This window comes from Dermacentor silvarum, chromosome 8 (genome assembly GCF_013339745.2).
Source record: "Dermacentor silvarum isolate Dsil-2018 chromosome 8, BIME_Dsil_1.4, whole genome shotgun sequence".
In the NCBI taxonomy this organism is placed as follows: domain Eukaryota; kingdom Metazoa; phylum Arthropoda; class Arachnida; order Ixodida; family Ixodidae; genus Dermacentor; species Dermacentor silvarum.
This window is the reverse complement of record NC_051161.1, coordinates 31,623,667-31,644,104: the sequence shown is the minus strand read 5'-3', so window position 1 is coordinate 31,644,104 and position 20,438 is coordinate 31,623,667. Positions and strand designations below refer to the sequence as shown.

Genomic DNA, 20,438 nt, shown 5'->3' with positions numbered 1-20,438 from the left:
CTCAACTAATTTAAAGTGAGGGTCTAAAAAAATTGCCAAACTTGCTACTTGGTCAAATTTGTGGATTGGAAAACATGTTTTTAGGCACTTCGCCATATTAGTAGCAGAGAGAGAGGTTTCCACCTGGTGGCTGGTGTTGTCCAGATGCATGAAAAGGTAGCTCAGTTTCGATACTTGAGCTGGTAGTGTCAGGTAGCCATAATAAGCACCAGCAGGGGCCCCGCGGCAAAGTCCCCATTCTTAATTTTGATATGCTTCATTGCATAGCGAATGTGCTTCACCACAATACAGTCTATGTTTCACCGCATAACACAGCCGTGCTGCTGCGGAGCTGCCTTTAAGATTTGACAACAGCAACTTTTGGGGGCTCGAATATTTCAAATAGTAAAAGTGTCCCTTGAATCGAACCGGATATTCAAATATTTGCACACCGCTAGAAAAAAATTAATGTGAACATCTTAATTTTTTTTGCCCTAGCATTACAACAGTGGCTGAATACCTACACCATCATCAGAATTGGTATTTCTGTGGTGGTGACCTTTTTTCGGTAACCTCAGGATTTGAACAATGTGTGAGGGTGCCATCGATAAAAAAAATTGTTGTCATTCTGCATAACTGATTGGGGTAAAATTTCATGTCACGTGCATAACTGATTGGGGTAAAATTTCATGTCACGTGCCACTGTACACATTACAAGAAAGGATGTTCAACGCTGGTACCACTGCAACAACTTCTGCAAATTAGTGCGCAATAAATGGTGCTGTGACTCTTGGGTTTAACAACACTGTGGGTAAACTCCATGTTTCTGTATGTGTTTTTTATCATCTTGCGAACATAACTTTACGCAGTGGATTAAGTAATCTTTATGGTTGTGTTTGTAGCCGAGAAGAGTTCTACCGGTGCTTTAGACACCGACTCCCCTAGAGAGGCCGTCCACGAGGAGACAGCAGAGCCTGATGACAATGAGGAAGAACGAGAAAGTGCTGGTGACACTCCGCAAGAAGGCTGGCCGAGTTCACCACAGATGCAACTTCCAGACGAAAAGGTCAACGACAAAAGCAGCAGCACTTCTTCTCCCGAGCACAATTCTTCGGAGACAGATGATCGGCGGCATGACGACACCTCCTCATCAAGGAGAGACCGGGAGAAGAGCTCAAGGCGCGAATCAATAAAGTCATCATCAGAGAAAACAAGTGTAAGCAAAAAGCGACACGACAGAAGGAGCCGCAGTTCTTCCCACCGAAGAAAAAGTCGGAGTCGTTCTCGGGACAAGAAGGAAAAGCGCCGGTCCCGGCATTACCGCAGCAGCAGCAGCTCCAGCCACAGCCGGAGTAGTAGCCGGAGACGAACCAAACGACGGAGCCGATCAAGGGAAAGAAAAGACAGGCACAGGCACCGGAAAAGTAGCAGCACAAGCCACTCCAGAAGCCGAAGTCGAAGCCATGGCCGACGAAGGAGTCGCTCAAGGAGTGCAAAGCGCTCGAGCCGTAGAAAAGATCGGAGTCGGAGCCGAAGTCGGAGGCGCAGACACAGCTCTGAAAGCACAGGGTCGGGTAAGAGGTCCAGTCGCAAAAACAGAGACCGATGAGACGTGACATGTTACAGGTGCAGTATGCCTTTTTCTTAGTTCTCATTTCGAGTGCCTTTGTTCTTCTAAAGCTATTTTTTCGTTCGTTTAATGGCTTTCTTTATTTGCTGCAAAAACGAAGCCACAAAGTAATATCTAACACAGACTAAAAGAGCAATATATACATATATTTTTAAAAAATCTTTGCTTGTTAAAAATGCCTTGCATAAGTAATTTACTGTTGCTATGAACTGCCGACAGTCATGGATAAGAAGTTACCTGTGCCAAACGGGGAAGACATGTCTGTTGGAAGTTATACTGAGCTATCAGATATTTCGGAAAAACAAGAACAAGAAACCCCTTCACCAGATAAAAGCTTTCAGTGCTTGTTCAATGGCTAAATTAACAGTTGACAAACCTCCGCTAAAGATACCGCTTGCTAAAAGTAATAGCAATATATAAATGAACTGTGCTAAATTGGAGTATAGAAACTAGCCGTTTGTCAATGTAGCTGTAACAGTGCAAATCGAAATTTTTGCCAGCATTTAATTTTAATTACATATTTGCAGTCCTTTATCAAAATGCTGTCATGGCAAAGCCCTAAGATAGGTTGCCATCTTTAGATTGATCTTGTAGTGTTAAGGGATGCTAAAAGCAGACATTTACTTAGACTAGACTGGTATATTACACCCTCTCAGGACTCTCAAGTACAAAGAGCTGAAAGTATTGCAACTGTGCACCAAATTTTCTTTCTAAATATTTTCTGGATTGCAAACTCCAGCAACAGATGTTGCAAAATCAAGGCATTCTCTTTGCACACAACTGCCAACATATCAGTGGGCGCCATGCACGGTTGCCAGCACAAGAGCAGAAACGTCAAACAAGAATGGATTCAGTCTTATGGCGTATAGCACAGGTGGGACTAAGAACAATATGTACAAACAGTACACCAAACGAGAAGAATGAGGGGATCCGAGGGGCTAATTTTTTTGTTAGTCACAACATAGGGGAAGTTGTATGTCACAAATGGGGGAAGTCAGTTATTTTACTTGAAATGTAGAAATAACCAGGTAAGGGGAAATGAAAGGATGAAAAAATAACTTGCTGCAGGTCAGACTGAATCTACATACCTCATATGAAGCGTGCGGTGCTTTACGAACTAAGCTACCGTGTACCATCTCTCTGGCCACTTTCTTGGGTATTCGTGTACAAAGTTAGTCCTGGGAGTGTTAGCCAGCGCTGACAAGATCATTTGATAGTCGTACCCAGTCAGCACCCAAGAAAACACGAGGACTGAAAGACGAATAAATGGACATGGACGATGCACTCCATTCGTTGTTGGCAACTCCATTACCTTTCATGGCTTGTACAATGTAAAGAAGTACAGTCACCGATCGATAAATTGGACAGCTCTGCCGCACCGCCACTGTAGACTTAAATGTATAAGGACAACCGAAATTTCAGACACCTTATAGTGCGTTGTGCGATAATTCGAGCTCTGACTGCACGGCCATATGCTAATTCGTTTAGATTCATCGCTGGCATGATTGTCAGCCATGTTGCTGACAGCACCTTGAAATCTATCACTAGCGAAGCATAGTTGATCAAGTAGTTGCCGACCATGCACAAACTGCAGGACAAATCAAGCCACTAAGTTGTAAATGCTGCATTCATGATTTGCATGATTTGTCATGTGAGTTGCTCTTATCATCCACCGTTCGTGGCCGGCTGATCCCGCTGATAACGAGAGTATTTCGTCGCTTTTACTACTGATGAAGTGGGAAAAAGGAATAGTAGCATAAAAGGTATCGCTAGAAAACTGCAGCCAAAGACTGTCAAGGCCTAAGGGAAGCTTATGTGCGTCTAGCAACACGTTGACAAACTTGAGCCATATTCTTGGACGATCACTTCCGAAGATGCTTCCACTTTTGCAATATTTCGCGTGACTAGCGCCAGACACGTCAACGGGTGGTAGGACTTCCACACTGTGATAAGATAGCGTGCAAAGAATGCCAGCGCTCGTACACACCAATGCGTCTTGCTAGATCTTGCTCAGATGACGTGAACGATAACATGCTCAGCACTATGCCAAGAATGCCTGCGCTCATAGACGCTGATGCATCTTGCGCCAGTCATGCGAAAGACAGCGTGCTTAGCATTGTGCCAAGAACGCTGTCCTTGCACTAGTCGCATGAAATTGAAGGTATCCCTGAAAGTGGCGATCCGAGAATACGGCACACCTTTTTTGGCCACTAGTGGATTAAAGTAACTTATTTTCTGGCGAAACTAGTATATTTCCGGTATGTGGACTGTTTGGTGGTCCCCATCGAGTCTGAACTGTCGGTCGGCGACTCTACTGATATCGAAGTTCAGTGGCTTTTGTTATGCTGCTGTGTCAAGCAATAACCACCTATAATATGAAAAGGCTGCGCTGAAAGCCATATTGGAACTAGTTATTCAGGATGCTTCTGATGCTGTTATTAACATGGCAGTTTGCAGAACAATTACCCCACCTCACTAGACATTTCTGCTGAATGCACCAGTGCTTCCCTGATAAATTTGCAGAACTTGTTCCCCGTTTGCTTTAGTGAGCACATCTGCATTTTATTTTTAAAAGTTATTTCAAAGTGTAACATCAAGCACTACTAAGTTTGTTTAAAGCAACGCAGAGGGATGGGTTTAGATTTTTCTGTGCCCCCAGTATGTGCCTGAATTTTTAAACTGCATCAGTACCTGTTTAAGTTAGCTTAAGCTAAGATCCAAGATATTGAGGGGGTGGGGGAATATGCATAGTGTCAGGCTGGAACAGATGTTGATGGTCATCTTGGGTAAGCAAGTATTTTGCCCTTTGGTTAATTAGCTAATCACGATTTTTTTGTCCGTTTTGTGTAAGGCACAGAAAGTACTCTTATTAAAAATTGTGGTGATCAAATTATCTTGTCATAGCAAAAGTATTAGTTGATACCACTTGTAACGAAACCTGATTACTGCGTGGGCAACATTTATGTCCAAATGTAAGAGCAATGAGTTTCCTGGAATAAAACAAATACACCTGAGAAAATTTATATTGAGAAAGCATTCCTGTAACGCATAGTGAGCCGCTTGGTAATCTGTTGCAGGCAAGCGATTTCAATGACATTTTAGAGGCGATCATAGTTGATGTTGCCCACAGTTACCAGCAGAAGCATCAGCAGGCAGAATTTTTGCTTAAACCATGCTTCATTCTCATTCTTTTTCACACACATAGCAACTTTTGCAACTAGATTCGAATCAAGTTTACAGTGACAGCCGTTGATCAGGTCTCAAAAGATTTCTGCTACTTTTATTTCACCCATTGTGGTAGCTCAGTGGCCACTATATTCTGCTGGTGAGCACATTGCCCTGGGCTTGACTCTCAGCCGCTGCCATTTTTGAGCTCAGCATTTTGAAGCAAATGAGCACACCAGCACATTTGCTCCTGCTTTTTTCCTGCATTTTGTATCCTTCCCCGTAGTGGCAGTAGTTGCAGACTATACACAAAAGAGGGCCTAGTTTTTGTTGAAAAGTTTTATGTTTTGAAACAGTGCATCGAAACATAAACACAATGTGCCAACTTTTTTTTGCATGTTCAAGACGTGCCAAATACGTCAACAATGTACAAACACCTATCAGCACCAGATTTGCCGCAGCAGCTCAGTGGCAGTGGCCATCTGCTGTTTAGCAAGATGTTGCGGGTTCTCTTCCCAGCTGCAGTGACCGCATTTCAGTGGGAGTGAAATCCAAAGACGCTTGTGTACGTAGATTTATATGCGGATTAAAGAATGCCAGGGGATCAAAATTAATCCAGAGCCCTCCACTACGGCATCTCTCATAACCCGCTGTGCAATTTCTGGACATTAGGCCCCACAATTTAATTAATTTAATTATATAGCCACCATGCCAAAAGGTACTAATTTTTGGGCCTTGTGGTTCAATAAGGTTTCAAGGTCGTTTCCAGCACTCTGGTAGCTCTCTCTCTCTCCAGCCCTGGAGCTTGAGAGGTGTGCTCTGTGTTCCATTTACAGGTGCAGACATGATGAGCACCTCTTCCTGTGGAAAGTCGTCACACACACTCAAGGGCTCAGCGTTGCGAGCACGCTGGTCAAGTATGATTTCCTCTTGTGAATAGTAGGGCATTGTGTACAGAAGCTGCAGTGTGCGGTACTGCAGCCACATTTAAAAAGAAATCCTACTGGTGAATGCTCAGTGAGGAACTCTGTCCACCAACCAACCTCCCGTCCTTCTTTCCTGCACTGTGTTGTCAAATGTGTAAATAGAACGAGGCTCTGAAAAGCCTCCTCCATCAATCAATCAATCACTCAGCCAAGTTTACCTCGCACAAGCACTTCCCCTCATTCACTCAGTTCTTTTCTTCGTGCCCAATAAAACTGCATTTGCTACGTTTGGTTTCCCATGGATTGGTGTTCTGCTGCAAATAAACTTTGCCAATGTTGTATACTGTGCTTTAGCAGTTGTCCTTTAAATTTGTGTTGCAAGCATCACTAGTCCCAACAAAATCAGCTTTGGGGTGTGGATTGGTGTAAGTCAAGGCTTGCACAACTCAAAGCCACGAAGGGCCAAAATGATTTTTTTATAGGAGCCACATGGGCCACACTCTATAGTGGGAGGTGTAGCATCTTTTGCTTGCAGAAAGGCAGTCTGTTTGGTGTCATTTGTTGCTGCCTTCGTCGTGTTATTTTAATGTCATGTCAGTCCTTAAACATTGAAGGTGACTGTTCTTCAGAGTCAAACAAAACTGCTCGCAGGCGTAGGGGTTTCCTAAGAGAAATGCTAGTTTCAAGGTATGGTTAGCTATGTTTCTGTGCTTTATCAAGGTTCCTATTGGAAGGGCTACTCTCTCTGCATGCCTTTTAGCTCTGGTAAACATTGCAGCTCTGGCTGCACTGTATTACTCACATGATAGCAGCGTTCTGGCATCAGTGAGAAAGGGTTGTAAAACTGGTCACTGTTTCTTACCTTCAAATTACATGAAACACTGTTTGAATTCTGTTAAAAAGTTCTTGACATTCACATACACAAACATTTATCCTTTAAATGGAAAGCATCTGTTGTTAGAAATTACCTAAAAAGACTGCATTTCAGTTTTTCATGCATATAGACAATATTGCAGCTTTCTCCATTAAAATGGACCATTCACCATTACAATAGAAGTGGCTCTGTCTGCATCCCAATACCGCAGTGAGTTGGGCATGTTGCAGTAGACTTCCGTTACTCCAGTCAATTCAATTTTTCGTATAATTTAATCCTGACCAAAGGTCCTGGGGAGTGCCCATGCATTTCCATGGGCTCAAAATTTCGTTATTTCGATCCTAAAATTGGCCATGCATGTCAACAAGATTGGCATATAGTTCCTATAACTTCCTACTTTACACTTGCCGCTATGAATACAAAATTCTAGCGGTCCATTTTGTTAATAAACAAACAAACAACATATTTCATGTTTGCCATGGGGCTATGCCGCCGCACTGTGTACAGCAGCATATTGATTTTAACTTTTTGGCACAGATTCACAGTATACTAACAGTGCAAGACAGGACAAAAAGGTAGACGACGTCCATGTGTTGGAATGCTATGATGCTACGAACACAAGCGACTGCAGCTCCTAAAAAATTTGTGGTGTCAGCTTTTACGCCTTTTGAAATATTCAGTGAGTACTTCTATACATAATTACAGCACACGCACTGCATTGCACGAAACAGGCTAGCGCTGAGATTGCAGTTCACAACAGAAATTCCATTCCACGTTCAGTAATCGCACAAAAATCATTTGCGGCTTCCTTCAGGGGCAGACGTGAGCTTTCGAGTTGGTGCTTGCTTCTGCATTTGGTGCAAGAATATGGCTAGGAGCAGGCACCGTTTATGTGCAAGTACGAGCAATATACACACACTATTTCTTCAGAAGCCGACGCTAAGCACGGGTAGCGCGCGAGTCTGACTGCATTGACACGGCGACTTTGCTGCAGCCGAATTCCGATACTGCATATGTGATAAGGGTAGCTGTATGGGTTTGTTGATAGGTCATGTAATTTGTTGTAGTGCAGGCAGAATGACACAGACATAGAAGGCATATGGGACCACACACGGTGCTGAATGACCACCTGTGAACAGTCGCAGCCTCTAAAAATCTGCTCCTGGGCCATATGTTGTGCAGCCGTGCTGTTAATAGATGCTGGGGTGGTATTTTCAGACTATTAATTTCAGAAATACAGTCGTTCTCACTACATTTCACGGAATCGGCACCGAACGCGTTGACATCTATGAGCGACAGTGTGCTTAGCACGCTAAGTGCTGTCACAAAATTTCACGAGCTCACGAAATCTTGTAAAAGTGACCATATCTCCAAATGTCGTTTTAGAATACCTCTCTTGCTTATCAGTGAAAGTCGCCAAGTAACAAGTTGGCCTGATTTTTTTTTTTTTTTTAACGGTGACTATGTGCTGTGCTGTAAATTGTTACGTAATTTATACTGCACACTCCGACTCAGATAATTTGTGCACTTAGGCACTGAAGATTCTGGTTCACACGTTTGCAGTCTACTAAACAACGATTCAATGAGTGACCAATCTTTCCCTGGTACACACTATCATTGTGTACCATCGGTTTTATTGCTGTGGCAGTGGCTGGGTGGGACCCTTCGCTGGACAACTTGTTGCATGCGAAAAGGTCCTGAAGGTCATGCAAGTTATTTTTATTACTTTGAGATTTAGAAGAATAAACTGAAAGCTATGAAAACAGTTTCCTTCCAAAGAAGAGCGGCGAGCAGTGCCAACAAGATGACACCTTGAACATCAGATTGATACTAGTCACTTTGAAGGGTATCGCCACATTCACAAAGTGTGTGGCAGGTTGTCTCAATTTTTTCTGGGGTGCTGACGAGTGAATCTGAAGAACTAACGAGTGAATCTGAAGTTCTAAAGCAAATAGCTTTGTTTGACTACCGTTCGACTGCTGGTGGCCAACTATCTTGCAGAGGGAAAGGGCTGCATGTGTGTTCAGAGGAGTGTGTGCTTGCTGATTGGCCATGCCAGTGCCTCCGTCACAACTGAAGTCACTCTAGGAAAAGCGGGCACCAGGAGAGGGAAGGGTTGCAAGGCATATATGTTGTCGAATTCCAACTAGCACAGGTTCTCGTGTGAGAGCTCTATGACATCCAAAGGCTTAGTTAAATTCCGTGGTCAGCTGTGGTGCTGTTGCATTTCCCCACCACCTCGGCTGAGAGTTGCTAGTTGTGTATGTTGCTGTGGTTCAATGTATGCCTTTTGTCGAGATTTGCCATTTGGTTCTATGCTGGGTTGGGCCATTCTTATAGATAGATAGATAAAGAACTTTATTGAGGTCCTGAAGGATTCCGCCCCCGTTTTATAGGGGGAGAATCGCGGGCCGCTCCCACGTAGGGACGGGGAGGCCTAGCCTCACCGCTGCGTCGTGGGCCTTCTGGACAGCCTGGAGTTGTAGTAGGACCGGGCTCTTGATCATTCTTATGATCATATTCAATGGTTTCTCTATGAATACTTTTTTACGCGAAGCACTTATAGGATTGCTCCCTGGGTTTCGATATGTCATCATCCGCTTGGGTAGTTTCCTCATCCTTCAGCACCACGTGTGTGTTTTCTCGTTCTCTCTAGACATGTGTCATGCATTGTACTCCAGCTGGAGTTCAGCATTCTACCACAGGTACAGGTCGGTCCACTGTTAGAGGGAACACGCGAGCGCGTGGCTCACGCTCCGCACAGCGCCATGCACGGGAAGCGGCGAAAACCAAGCGCATGCGCGAAACGATGCAGGGGCGGCGCATGCCGCGCGTCGTCTGCTACGGAGCCACCCTCTCGCTTCGGCAGCGCGCGGCCGCGCTGCCACGGCCCTGCCGTGCAATCGCACGTCAAGAGCCCCTCTTTTAAAGGTGAAACATTTAATTTCGTGCACTGCCAGCTGTGAGACGTAGAAAACACATAACTACACTCAACCCTACTGCAGTGGCGTAGAATGTGAGTAAGCAGCTGCGGAAGTAATTTCATTCGGAGACGGCATTGTTGGACACGCCAAATAACATCTCTGTGGTGCGTCTCGCGCATCTAATCCGCTGACGGAAACAGATTTACAACACCATCGCCAACTGCAAATTGTTGCCTATTTTCTTACACACACGCACACACGCGCGCACACACACACACACACACACACACACACACATATATATATATACAGGCTGTCCCCGTTAAGTTGGACCAAGCTTTAAAAAAGACCAAGAGCGCTAGAGAAATCATACCGACTGCATAGTAGCGACAGGTGTGTGTACTTACGGCCAGTATTTTTTTCATCACGAAGTATTAAATATTTGATTGCTTTTAATTCGTGAACTTGCAACTTGCAAATCCCTTGTAAACAATGTAACAAATTTACGTAAGATATAACTTGACATAAAACATTTGTTCGCTTTGAATGCTCTAACGGATGCAGTTTACAGAACTGCCATATCTGCTCTTGGATCAGAGCTACGAGTTTGTAAACCTCGTGCTTTTATTTTTTTCGAACTTAGGAATTTTGAAAATTCTTTTCAACAACTTCAATACCTAAATCAATATTCTGCTTCCCACAGTCACTAGAATGTAACTTTCTCTCTCAAATGCCACAAAGTTTATTAAAGTCGGTCCTGGGTTATCACGGAAAAGTGTTTCGGCGTTTTACATGCATTTGAATAGGCGGCATCGCAGTTCGGCCGGAGCTAAATCAGACGACCGCACGGCGCGAGCAGCCGAAGCGAGAGGGTGGTTCCGTAGCAGACGACGCGCGGCGTGCACCGCCCCTGCATCGTTTCGCGCATGCGCTTGGTTTTCGCCGCTTCCCGTGCATGGCGCTGCGCGGAGCGTAAGCCACGCGCTCGCGTGTTCCCTCTAACAGTGGACCGACCTGTACATCAGGAGCTCAGGGGGGTATGCATTAGTCTGGTTCTGATGACCCCTAACAAACCCAAACAACACATAGGAGCAGCCAAATGGGCTATACACAAGTGAAGTACTCGCAAAGCAAAAAAGTTATAACACTTGATCAGATGCGTTTCGTAACCAAATGCTTCACATTATTAAAGATTCCCACATTGTGTGGAATCTGCATAGCAAGTTTTTATTATGCTTGTGTGAGAATTAAGTATGTGAAAACCATAAATAGAGCAGCAAGCGGTACTGACAAAATTACATTTTGAACAGCACACAGACGCATGTCACTTTAAGGCGTATTACCATGTTTATTGATTGAGAGAAGTTGCCCGATTTTTAGGCAGCGTCCCTATGCGTGCTTGCGATGCATGATGTCCATGCCAAAACATTGGTCATCAACTCTGAAAGGGAACTTGCATGCAGCTAACCATCGGAAGGCACTCCTGCAATGAGGTGTGTTTAGAATAACTCTAGTGGATCAATGCTGTATGTGCCTGTGCAGTGTAGTTCTGTACTTTTTTTTTTTTTGAGTGAAAAATTTGCTTAACCTTTCCAGATGCCACTTAAGTATTCAATCAAAATTATTTAGACCTAAGTAAAAAAAGATGACAAAATTTGATTATGCGGTAGCAGTATTTACCTTGTAAACATACACACTTTTGTATGCAGGACCACAATGGCCGCAGATTCATTGAGAGCACAGAGCATTTTCGTGCTCCATGGTTGAGAGCATGAGTGTAGTTGTGATAATTTATATATGTTGTTTGTTAATACTGTAAAACCAAGGAACATTTTGCGTTGTGAATTGCATGCTGGCAGTGTTAATTGAATAGTATTGAAACAGCTCACTTGTCTCCAGTCTTATGTAGTCCACTAGGAATTGCTTTGCATTTTTGCCAGAATGCAAAAGATGCCACTTCTGATAGTGGTTGTCATGCCAAGATTGGGAAATGAGCCAGTGCTAAAAGGGTAGTCTTGTCCCTCTTTCTATAAATGACCTAGCATGTAATCTACACAATTGTGTTAGTTCAAGCATTGTTTGCAGCCTGACTGACTAGACTCAAAACGAATGGAGGTAACAATTGATAATCATTTCTCTCTTCATCAACTTTTTTTGTAGTGGAAAAGACTCTTTCAGAGTACTTTTTTAAAAAGCAAACTGGCAGCATGTAAAACAGTTGGTATTGCAGATATAAGTGCAAGTTTTGTGCACCTGGACGGATGCATCTGCACGAATCTCTGGCAGAGTTTATTAGACTGCTTGGAAAATCCATCTGCAGAGAGCATTTTTCTAACTAAGATGGCATGCCAGCATGTTGTTGGACAATACATGATTCCAATATTGGCCCTTGCACCATTTAACCCTCATTTAACCATCATCTATACACTATTGCAAAATCCACCTTTTGCTTAGACGGGCTTTGAAACACCTTTTTTTTTTGAAGTTGAGCAACACACTGGAATTCATGTGATGCCGTTCAGTAAATATATTTGTGAAAAAAAAAAATCAAAATGACATACAGGTAATATGAACAGCGATACGAGTCCAATATTTACTTTTTTTCTGTTGTTCAACGAATTGGTTCCTTTCAGTCGCGGCAGTGCTGGTAGCAATGCCCTGCCTATCACTTTCTTTTCTAGGTGGTGAACTTATGCTATTCTTTCGAGGCTAACGTCTCACAAAGGTGCCAAAGGGCAACAGAGAAGCAATGTTAGAACAGGCGGGATACATTAACCACCGACCACTTCCCCCGCTTCATAGAGAAATCTGGAACAATGGGTATGCATGTCCCAATGGCCGACATCCATGGGCTGTGGTCGCACTTTATGTAATTTAATTGCTGATGTGGCCTAGTGTGCAAGGACACAGGAGAGAGCAAGTGATCAATTATGTGAGATTGTAGTTTCCTTGCTGCATGCGTAACATTTGGCTTGCATGTTCATGGCAGCATTGTCTACAGATCAGGAATGTTTTCCTCGTGTTCAAAATGTGTTTGCCACCCCTTTAAGATCCAGTCTCGATTTAAGAGTCAAGAAGGCATGGTGGGGCAACCAGTGAGAAGAGGAACAATATTATTCCCCGAAAAGTGATCATTGCAGCAGCGCAGTGAAAATTTGACCATATGAAATTCCTAATGCTTAGAAAGAAAGAGTGAAATGTCTGCTCACCTGCTTTTTTGGTAGTTTGCAGTAACAAATGACACTGCTATGTGAACAGCAGTAAATATTAAGCAGAAATACTACTGGCAACATGTGGAAAACATTTATTTACAGCACTTCTCAGTAAAGCCATATAACAATGGCCATTCTATATTAGCTCAAGCATGGCAAAAAACGAGTGGGTTGCCATTACTGGTCAAACCTTCATTTCCTGCCCATGTAAACCCGTGTCTGAACGGCTCATGTTATACCAAAAGCAAGTTGTTTTGGGCAATGAACAAAAAGAACCTGCACTTCTGGGCTGTGCAGGAAACACCCAAATTAACATTTATTTACAGCATTTTTCTAGCAGAGCCACATAATGTGGCCATCTTGTACTCAAGTAGCCCATGCCCACCCATATGGTGAAAAAATTGCAGATATCCATTACTGGTAAAAATATTCATTTAACCGCCCACGCAAACTTGTATGTCTGAAGAGCTCATCTTGCGCCACGGGCAAGTCTCTGTGGAGGCAAGAGATTGAAACGGAAAAGGTACCTGCAACACCTTCGAGCAATAAAGAAACATCCAAATTAATAAAACTTAAGTAACACATTCATACACTAAAAGGAAGACTTAGTGTTCCTCCTCTAGAACGGATCATCTCATCACTGGGACAATGGATTATGGATGATGGAGGATAGCCAACTTGGAGTCTTGGGTGAAGAACAGTTGCGCTCCACATGTATCACAGTTACTTCCCGAAGCGCTGTTCTCTCTTGTTGTACTTGGCAAGTGCTTCCAAGAACTCCGAAAGCCGGAGGTTGTGATGAGTTGGCAAAGTGCTGCAAGTAATGATACCAATGACCTTTACTTTTTCTCTCATCTCTAGCTTTACAACTTATGGATGCATAATGCAAGTTGCACATGAAAAAAAAAATCGACTGTGCTTTTTTTGCTGATTTGGACAGCGAAAATTCGAACCCTATGCCTCTATAAGGTCAAAGCCTCTACACGAAACTTTTGAGGGAATTGGAGTGCTGCCCTGTGGGTTTCCAATAACCATATTTGTGTTTCTGCATATAAGTAACTCAAATTGATTCTTACGCTGCCACTGTTCTTTGGTGCCTTGTAATGTTGCATTACAAGGTTCCTATTCAAAAATGTACAAATCAACTGCAAATTCTCTGGCAACTTGAAACGCTTGTTAATACAAAAGTTGTTCTTCATACTGATGGTGCGACTGAAGTTGCCGCAGTCAGCCAGATGCATGGTTGGTACACGTCCTTGAAATCCTGGGAAATTTGGCACCATTATTTTATTTCCTGTGGTACAGGAATGCTTAAAGCAACAGCTAACGCTGTTGTGCCTGCCAAGGTGATTCAGTGACTATGGCAGTCTGCTGCCAAGCACAAGGTTCTGGGTTTAATTCCCAGAAACCACAGCTGCATTCTGACAGGCGGGATGCTGAAACTACCAAGCTTTGAATAGCATGATAAATAACTCCACATTATCAGAATTAATCTGGAGCCTTCCACAATGGCATCCCCGTTGCCCATGTTTTGGTGTAACACTATCAATCATACCAACACTACCATTACAATCCATCAATTAAGCAGCCTTAATTGACTGACATCGGTGAAATGTATGGCACAATAACAGTACAATGACGGCACACTTACACAATCTCTGTAAGTCTAATCTGCCAAGGTGGGTAACCCAGCAGGCTGTGTACACAACCACACCTCAGCAACAATTCAGGGTCAGGAACATCTGTCAAAAAAGAAAGCATGCATCAAAGAAAACATTCAAGTGCCTGGAATCGTAATTAGTTACTCAATTTCCAGTGTTGGCGCTGTCAGTAAAAAAAAAAAAATCTAGCCCTTCTCCTCATCCATTTTCTGTGGCAGACAATGCACTTAATTGATCGAACTGCTCAAACCTTCAATCACCCCCTTCCATGAAGCTATCGTTATAATTTCAAGGCATGCAATTAGACATTAAAGAACTTTCAAGCTGAACTATGGATGAAAGAAAGAAACAACGTGCTTCGTCTTTAGCAATGTGTTTACTGTTAGATGTAAATTAGGAACTCGCCCAAGCTTTTCTGCTTGTACACTCCAGGCAGTTTCAAAGCAGCTACCAGACAGAGATGATGTGCTACTAACTTTGACTCCCACCTCCAGAAATGTTTTGCATTTTACCAATGTAAAAGTCGTATCTTTACACTAGTGAATTAAAAACAGCTGTCTTCTTAAAAAGAAAGCAATAATCCCGGCTTAGCCATGCTGTGAGAAATGGAGTACTCCTTTCAATCAATGGAAGCTTTAATGTTCTTTATTTTTATTGTTCGCTGTCAAACAGCAATGCATTTATTACTTCCTGGCGTCATAAATGCTCAGATGGGTCCATACTTTTTTAGTTCCACTTTGTGGAGCCGGATGTCTTTCCCTTTGCGAAGAAATTTACAGCTATCTGTGTAACAGCTTGGCCCAGGCTTTTAAAGTTTTAAAAGAAAGGTGGCACAGCTATTATGCAGGTTAACTTTGTCATAAGAAATTAAAAATAAGTATGGCGCGAAGAGCAAACCCACCTCCCAGCTCTCGCTGTATTAAATGAGGAGTGATATCACTGGGTGCCATCTCTCCTCTCTCCACAGCTTGGCAAAATGTGCGAGCTATGCTCGCCAGGTGTGGGCGGCCATCATCACCGCTTGCAAGGTGCACGTTTATGTGCTGCTTGTAGCCATTCCTTTGACCTGGGAGTTCAAGACAATGATGAGATTCTGCAGCAGTGCAGCCACTGCTAGAAAGAGAAAAATGCTTGAACCATCATTTAACTTATATTTGCACTGATCCAAACAGAACAAAGTTTCACAGGCAAAGTAACCAATAGTAGTGAAACAAGGTATGTCTGAGTTTGCAGCCAGCACTTCGACAAGGCGACCTGTTTTGATCAGGACAGCTGTTTGTAATCTTTGCACTGAGTGTCAATTGCAATGACCTCGTGGCCCAAGAAATGAAGCCACTCCTTTCAATCAACCAATCAATTAAATTTTTATTGTTTTCTGCTGTGAACAAAGATTATTCAAATCTATGCTCTTATAATACATGTCCCATCAAAATGCACTTGTTGCAGCTGGAAAATGAATAAGCAAACTCGACTGCAGAGGCAAAACAAGAATGCATTTTGTACAAAAGCACAATGATAGACAAGAGCCTCGATTTGACACTTTCAGCTCGGAATTCAATTACAGCCTGAATTGTGCTGGACAGTGGCTGTGAGGCAGCCTTCTCAGCTTAGTGCTGATTGTACCAGGCTATATTCTCAAATGTCTAGATGGTATTTAACCTTTTAACCCCCAATCACGAGCTTTACTCTTCGTGGGAGGTTGTAGTAATACCGGCAATGACGAGTCGCACTAGTTAAGCCCTATGCTGTGCTGCTCCCACTGCCAAACATGAGTTACGGTTGACATTGAGTGAAAGCTGCCCTCAAAGGCGGCCTTTCTATTTAAAAACAAAAAAATTTTTTTTGCTTTAGTTCTAATCAGAAACCAATCAACTAATACATTTTCAAAATCAGAATGACATAAAAAATTATGACAAAAAATTTGGGGAATTTGGTACATTGTTACGGAATTAATTTTTGGGAAAAGGGTTAAGATTCAACAGTCTGTGAGGTTGCAATCCATTGTATTTCTGCTTAGTCTCTTTGCCAGAAGTCATGAATCTTGCTTTTCTTCACCATGCCCTGCACCTACGAGATTTACTAGTCTGACTTCAAAAGCTGCCTAAGTTACTGTAAAAAATTATCAGGTGTAGTCATAACTGCTCACCAATCAGGACCTCACCCCAACCTATCTTACAGCTCTACACACCTGTACATTCTTCTAATCCAGCTGTGCATCCACTGGGGAAAGGGGAAGAGAGAACTCTATACTTCCCCCCAAAAATCAAGGCCTCACATCAAAACCCAATCTAAAGACTCTCTTGTGTTGGCTAAACCACTATAACATAACATTCTTATGTACTATCGACCAAAAAAAGTTTACGGACCACGGGATCTCAGAAAACGCTAAATATCCGAGCAGCCTTTAAAAGTGGCCAGTAAAACTACATCACAATGTTGTTCGCATATACCAGTAGGGCTGGAAATGGGAATACCAGGCTGCATTTTGAGGCTGCGGAGGTATTCAGCTTTTTGTCAGATCCCTTGGTCCGTGAACCTTTTTGGTCGATAGTACATGTGTACAATAATAGACTAGAACACAACTTAAGACTTTCTGATGTCAATTTCATAGCTTATATACAAGCAAACAACATATATGCCAGTGGTACATTATTTTGCATCGGACCAACATCCCTTTTCCACAAAAAGCAAGCAAGTACTTTCAATCTGTTTTTTCAATACGTGATGAATATAACCTGCCAAATGTTTCTTCTGTATTAGAAAATGAGTTGGATATAACTAGTGAGGGGGTTCTTGCCATGCTATTAAAGCTAGATAATAAGAAGTCCACTGGCCCTGACGGACTGTCAAATGCATTTTTAAGGCGTTACGCTCAGCAAATCTCAAATTTTTTGACCACACTATTTAAATGTTCAATAACTTCTGGTGTCGTACCAGCTGACTGGCGTGTAGCCCGTGTGGCGCCTGTCCATAAAGCCGGTGATCGGCTACTTCCTAAAAATTACCGTCCTGTTTCTGTTACTAGTAGTTGTTGTAAGCTTTTGGAACACATAGTGGTGAGTTTTATTCAGGAATTTGTTATTAAAAACAATATTTTGTCTCCTCATCAGCACGGCTTTCGAAAGGGTCTATCTACAACCACACAGCTTATTTCGACGGTACACGAGATATCGAGCGTACTTGACCAGTCCGGTCAAATTGACATTCTGTTTTTAGACTTATCAAAAGCCTTCGATAGAGTGCCTCATGGAAAATTATTGCATAAATTAGAGTGTATAGGGTTACCTTTGTAGATTATTCAGTGGATTGCCTCGTACCTAGCCGACAGAAAGCAGTTTGTGGAAATTGATCATTGTCCGTCTAGAGAGCTGTCTGTTACCTCGGGCGTTCCACAAGGGAGTGTTTTAGGTCCGCTGTTGTTTCTCCTTTATGTTAATGATTTGGTGGATGTAGTGCCTCATGATGTATCCATAAGAATGTTTGCTGATGATTGTGCTGTTTTTAAGAAAATATCATCCACAAATGATCATTTCTTGTTGCAAAAAACTCTTTTGGCAATCGATGATTGGTGTATGCGTTGGGGTATGGCATTGAATTCGGAGAAAACTGTACTTTTACGTGTCACAAAGAAAAAAAATGCCCTAGTTCTTTTTCTTATGAACTCCATAACCAGCCTGTATTAGAAGTTTCCAAATGTAAGTACTTAGGCGTGACTCTAACTAATAAGCTTGCTTGGTCAGAGCATATATTGGACATTGTTTCATCAGCCCTGCGGAAGCTATGGTTCCTTAAAAGAAAACTTAAACATGCTCCAGTCAGTACCAAAATGTTAGCTTACAATACATGTATTCGGTCAAAACTAGAGTATGCTGCCTAAGTTATGGGATCCTCATTTTCAGAAAGATGTTATGCAACTCGAAAGAGTCCAAAGAAAGGCAATCAGATTTATTTTTGGGAGATATAGAAGGCAAGGTTCGCCATCCTTATTCATGCAGAAGTACCATGTGCCGACTCTCGAAGCTCGCCGGAAAATTAGTCGTCTTGGTTTTCTTCAAAATTGTCTTGCAGGGAAAACTAAGTTAATACTTCCAAATTGTATAAAACCTTTAACTACAAGGACAACTAGACATAGCCATGAATATTCTTTATTGCCAATTTTCGCTAGAACCGATGCACACAAGTACTCTTTTTTTTCCCACGAACGGTGTCTGAATGGAATTCTTTGCCCCGAAAGGTTTTTGAATCCGCCGATTTTATGAATGAACTCGAGTCTCACATTGTAAGCTTCCATGGTTGAACATTGTTACGGTCTTTGTGTTCTCTTGATTTTTGTTGTTGTTTATCTTCGTTACATTGTATTTATCCTTTGTAGCTCCTCATGCTAGGGCCAAATTACTGGCCTGCAGTATTGTGTAAATAAATAAATAAAATAAAAATGACCTTGCTAAAGCTGTGTGCAACTCGGAAACCCGTCTAACTGGGGCCTATGTTTAAATGGCAATAACATGTTTTGTAAGCCAGACGATAAATGTTTACTGCACCAGGACATTATCAGCACATCACACATTTTATGAAAACGTAGAGGGAAAAAAATGACATCAACCTTGTCTTAAATTTTCTTGAAAGTGCATATTCCACAACGTTTGAATGATTTTTACAACATACGATTTCTTTTTATCGCGTTTAGTTTTGAAACAAAATTATTACAGGGAGAACGGCCGTAAGGAGACATACCATTCTTTTCTGGCAATTCCTGGCCCTTTACATGCAGCGCAATTTTGCAGCGGCTGTTGAACCCAAAGTGTTCAACCTGGCTCCTTGAGATCTCCTTGTAGAGTCTGGTGACGTTCTCTTTTAATGCCCCTTAGCGAAAAAAAAGGACGAAGGATAAAGTCTCCGGTTCGTAAATATGCAGCTGTATACGGCGTCGCACGACGTTAGACAGAACACAAGTCCGTATCGCGAACAAGCGCTTCACTGCTGTCGATGCAGAACACTCAAGTCGAGGCAGAAAACAAATATGAAAGGGTGACGCTAGCAACGATAGAGAAACATAACACGTGTACTCGCCAACGCGTAGCGCGCCGAGTGTAAAATGCCACATGCGCACGGAAGTCGCTCGCTCGTCAAAACATCGGCTTAAGGAAAACGATGGCAAAAGCCGACGCACGATCAGGCGCCCGACAATGCCATCGTAACGCTACATAAAAGTTACCGATTAGCCGGGTAGCAAAGCGATAAGCTCGCTTGATAATACATAGCTACTTCTTTCGCCAAGAGTCATGCGCCGCTGATCATAAAGTGCAGTGTTGGGGTACTTTTTGGAAACAGGGCTGAGGGAACAACTTGGCGCCAAGGTAACTGCAAGTGAAAGTAAACCTGCAGATACGAAGATGCCGAGTCTGCGTGAAGCGGTCTGGCATAACCGGCATCCTCTTCCTCCATCACCTCCAACAACTTGTTGGGACACCGAACTAAGACAAATATATAAATGCTAGTTGATTTCTTATTCCTCGAAGACCACAACTACAATATGACGAAAGAAAGACGCTGTTTGCGGATAAGACAGTAAAAAAGAAGAAACGAACGCAAAAATATAGAGATCCGAAAAGTGTGTTAAGCGCAACTCACCTTCGGCATCGTAGAGAGTTACGTGCGGTATTCCGGCAAATAAACACCACACTACGAGATTTGCAGCATCTCGATACGAAATGTCGTGTTCACCAATTAAAACAGCTATGTGCTTGGGAACTTTCTGCAGTAAGTCCATGTCGGTGAGGGCACTCGAGGAGCACAGAAGTTTCGCGTCGGCAAACTTTGCATCATGCACACTCGAGTACTTCAACCGATGAAGCAGCTTGTGTTTCACCATAAGAAATACGTCTAAGACATATAGACATGCGTGTAAAAGACACAGTATAAATTTACACACAAAGCTAGTAATGAACATTGTGCAGCAAGCAAAATTCACCGGGTCATATCAACATAGTTACACGAAAGCGCGAGAGCGGCGAGCGAGGAGGCGTCTGGTGGCGTCGTGTTTACAGGACGGCACAGAATGCGGTGG

General features: G+C 42.8%; 2 protein-coding genes across 10 annotated transcripts in view; one reads left to right on the top strand and one right to left on the bottom strand.

The window, feature by feature from the left end:
* The window catches only part of LOC119460960 (arginine/serine-rich protein PNISR-like), a 40,355-nt gene extending 34,312 nt beyond the window's left edge, over positions 1-6,043 (top strand). For all 9 annotated transcript variants that reach the window (XM_049672632.1, XM_049672628.1, XM_049672625.1 and 6 more), the window contains 2 exons: positions 882-1,605; positions 5,611-6,043. In XM_049672632.1, coding sequence (XP_049528589.1) covers positions 882-1,588 — 707 coding nt within the window. In that variant the 3' untranslated portion in view covers positions 1,589-1,605; positions 5,611-6,043. The remainder of the gene's footprint in view (positions 1-881; positions 1,606-5,610) is intronic.
* A 6,743-nt stretch (positions 6,044-12,786) lies between these two features.
* On the bottom strand, positions 12,787-20,430 carry LOC119460959 (dehydrodolichyl diphosphate synthase complex subunit nus1-like). Its single transcript, XM_037722114.2, has 5 exons — positions 20,003-20,430; positions 19,106-19,234; positions 15,273-15,437; positions 14,362-14,452; positions 12,787-13,524 (listed from the first exon to the last, which is right to left on the bottom strand). Exons 1-5 carry the CDS (start codon positions 20,319-20,321, stop codon positions 13,434-13,436), a joined length of 795 nt encoding a protein of 264 aa, XP_037578042.1. The 5' UTR covers positions 20,322-20,430; the 3' UTR covers positions 12,787-13,433.
* Between the last annotated feature and the right edge of the window lie 8 nt (positions 20,431-20,438).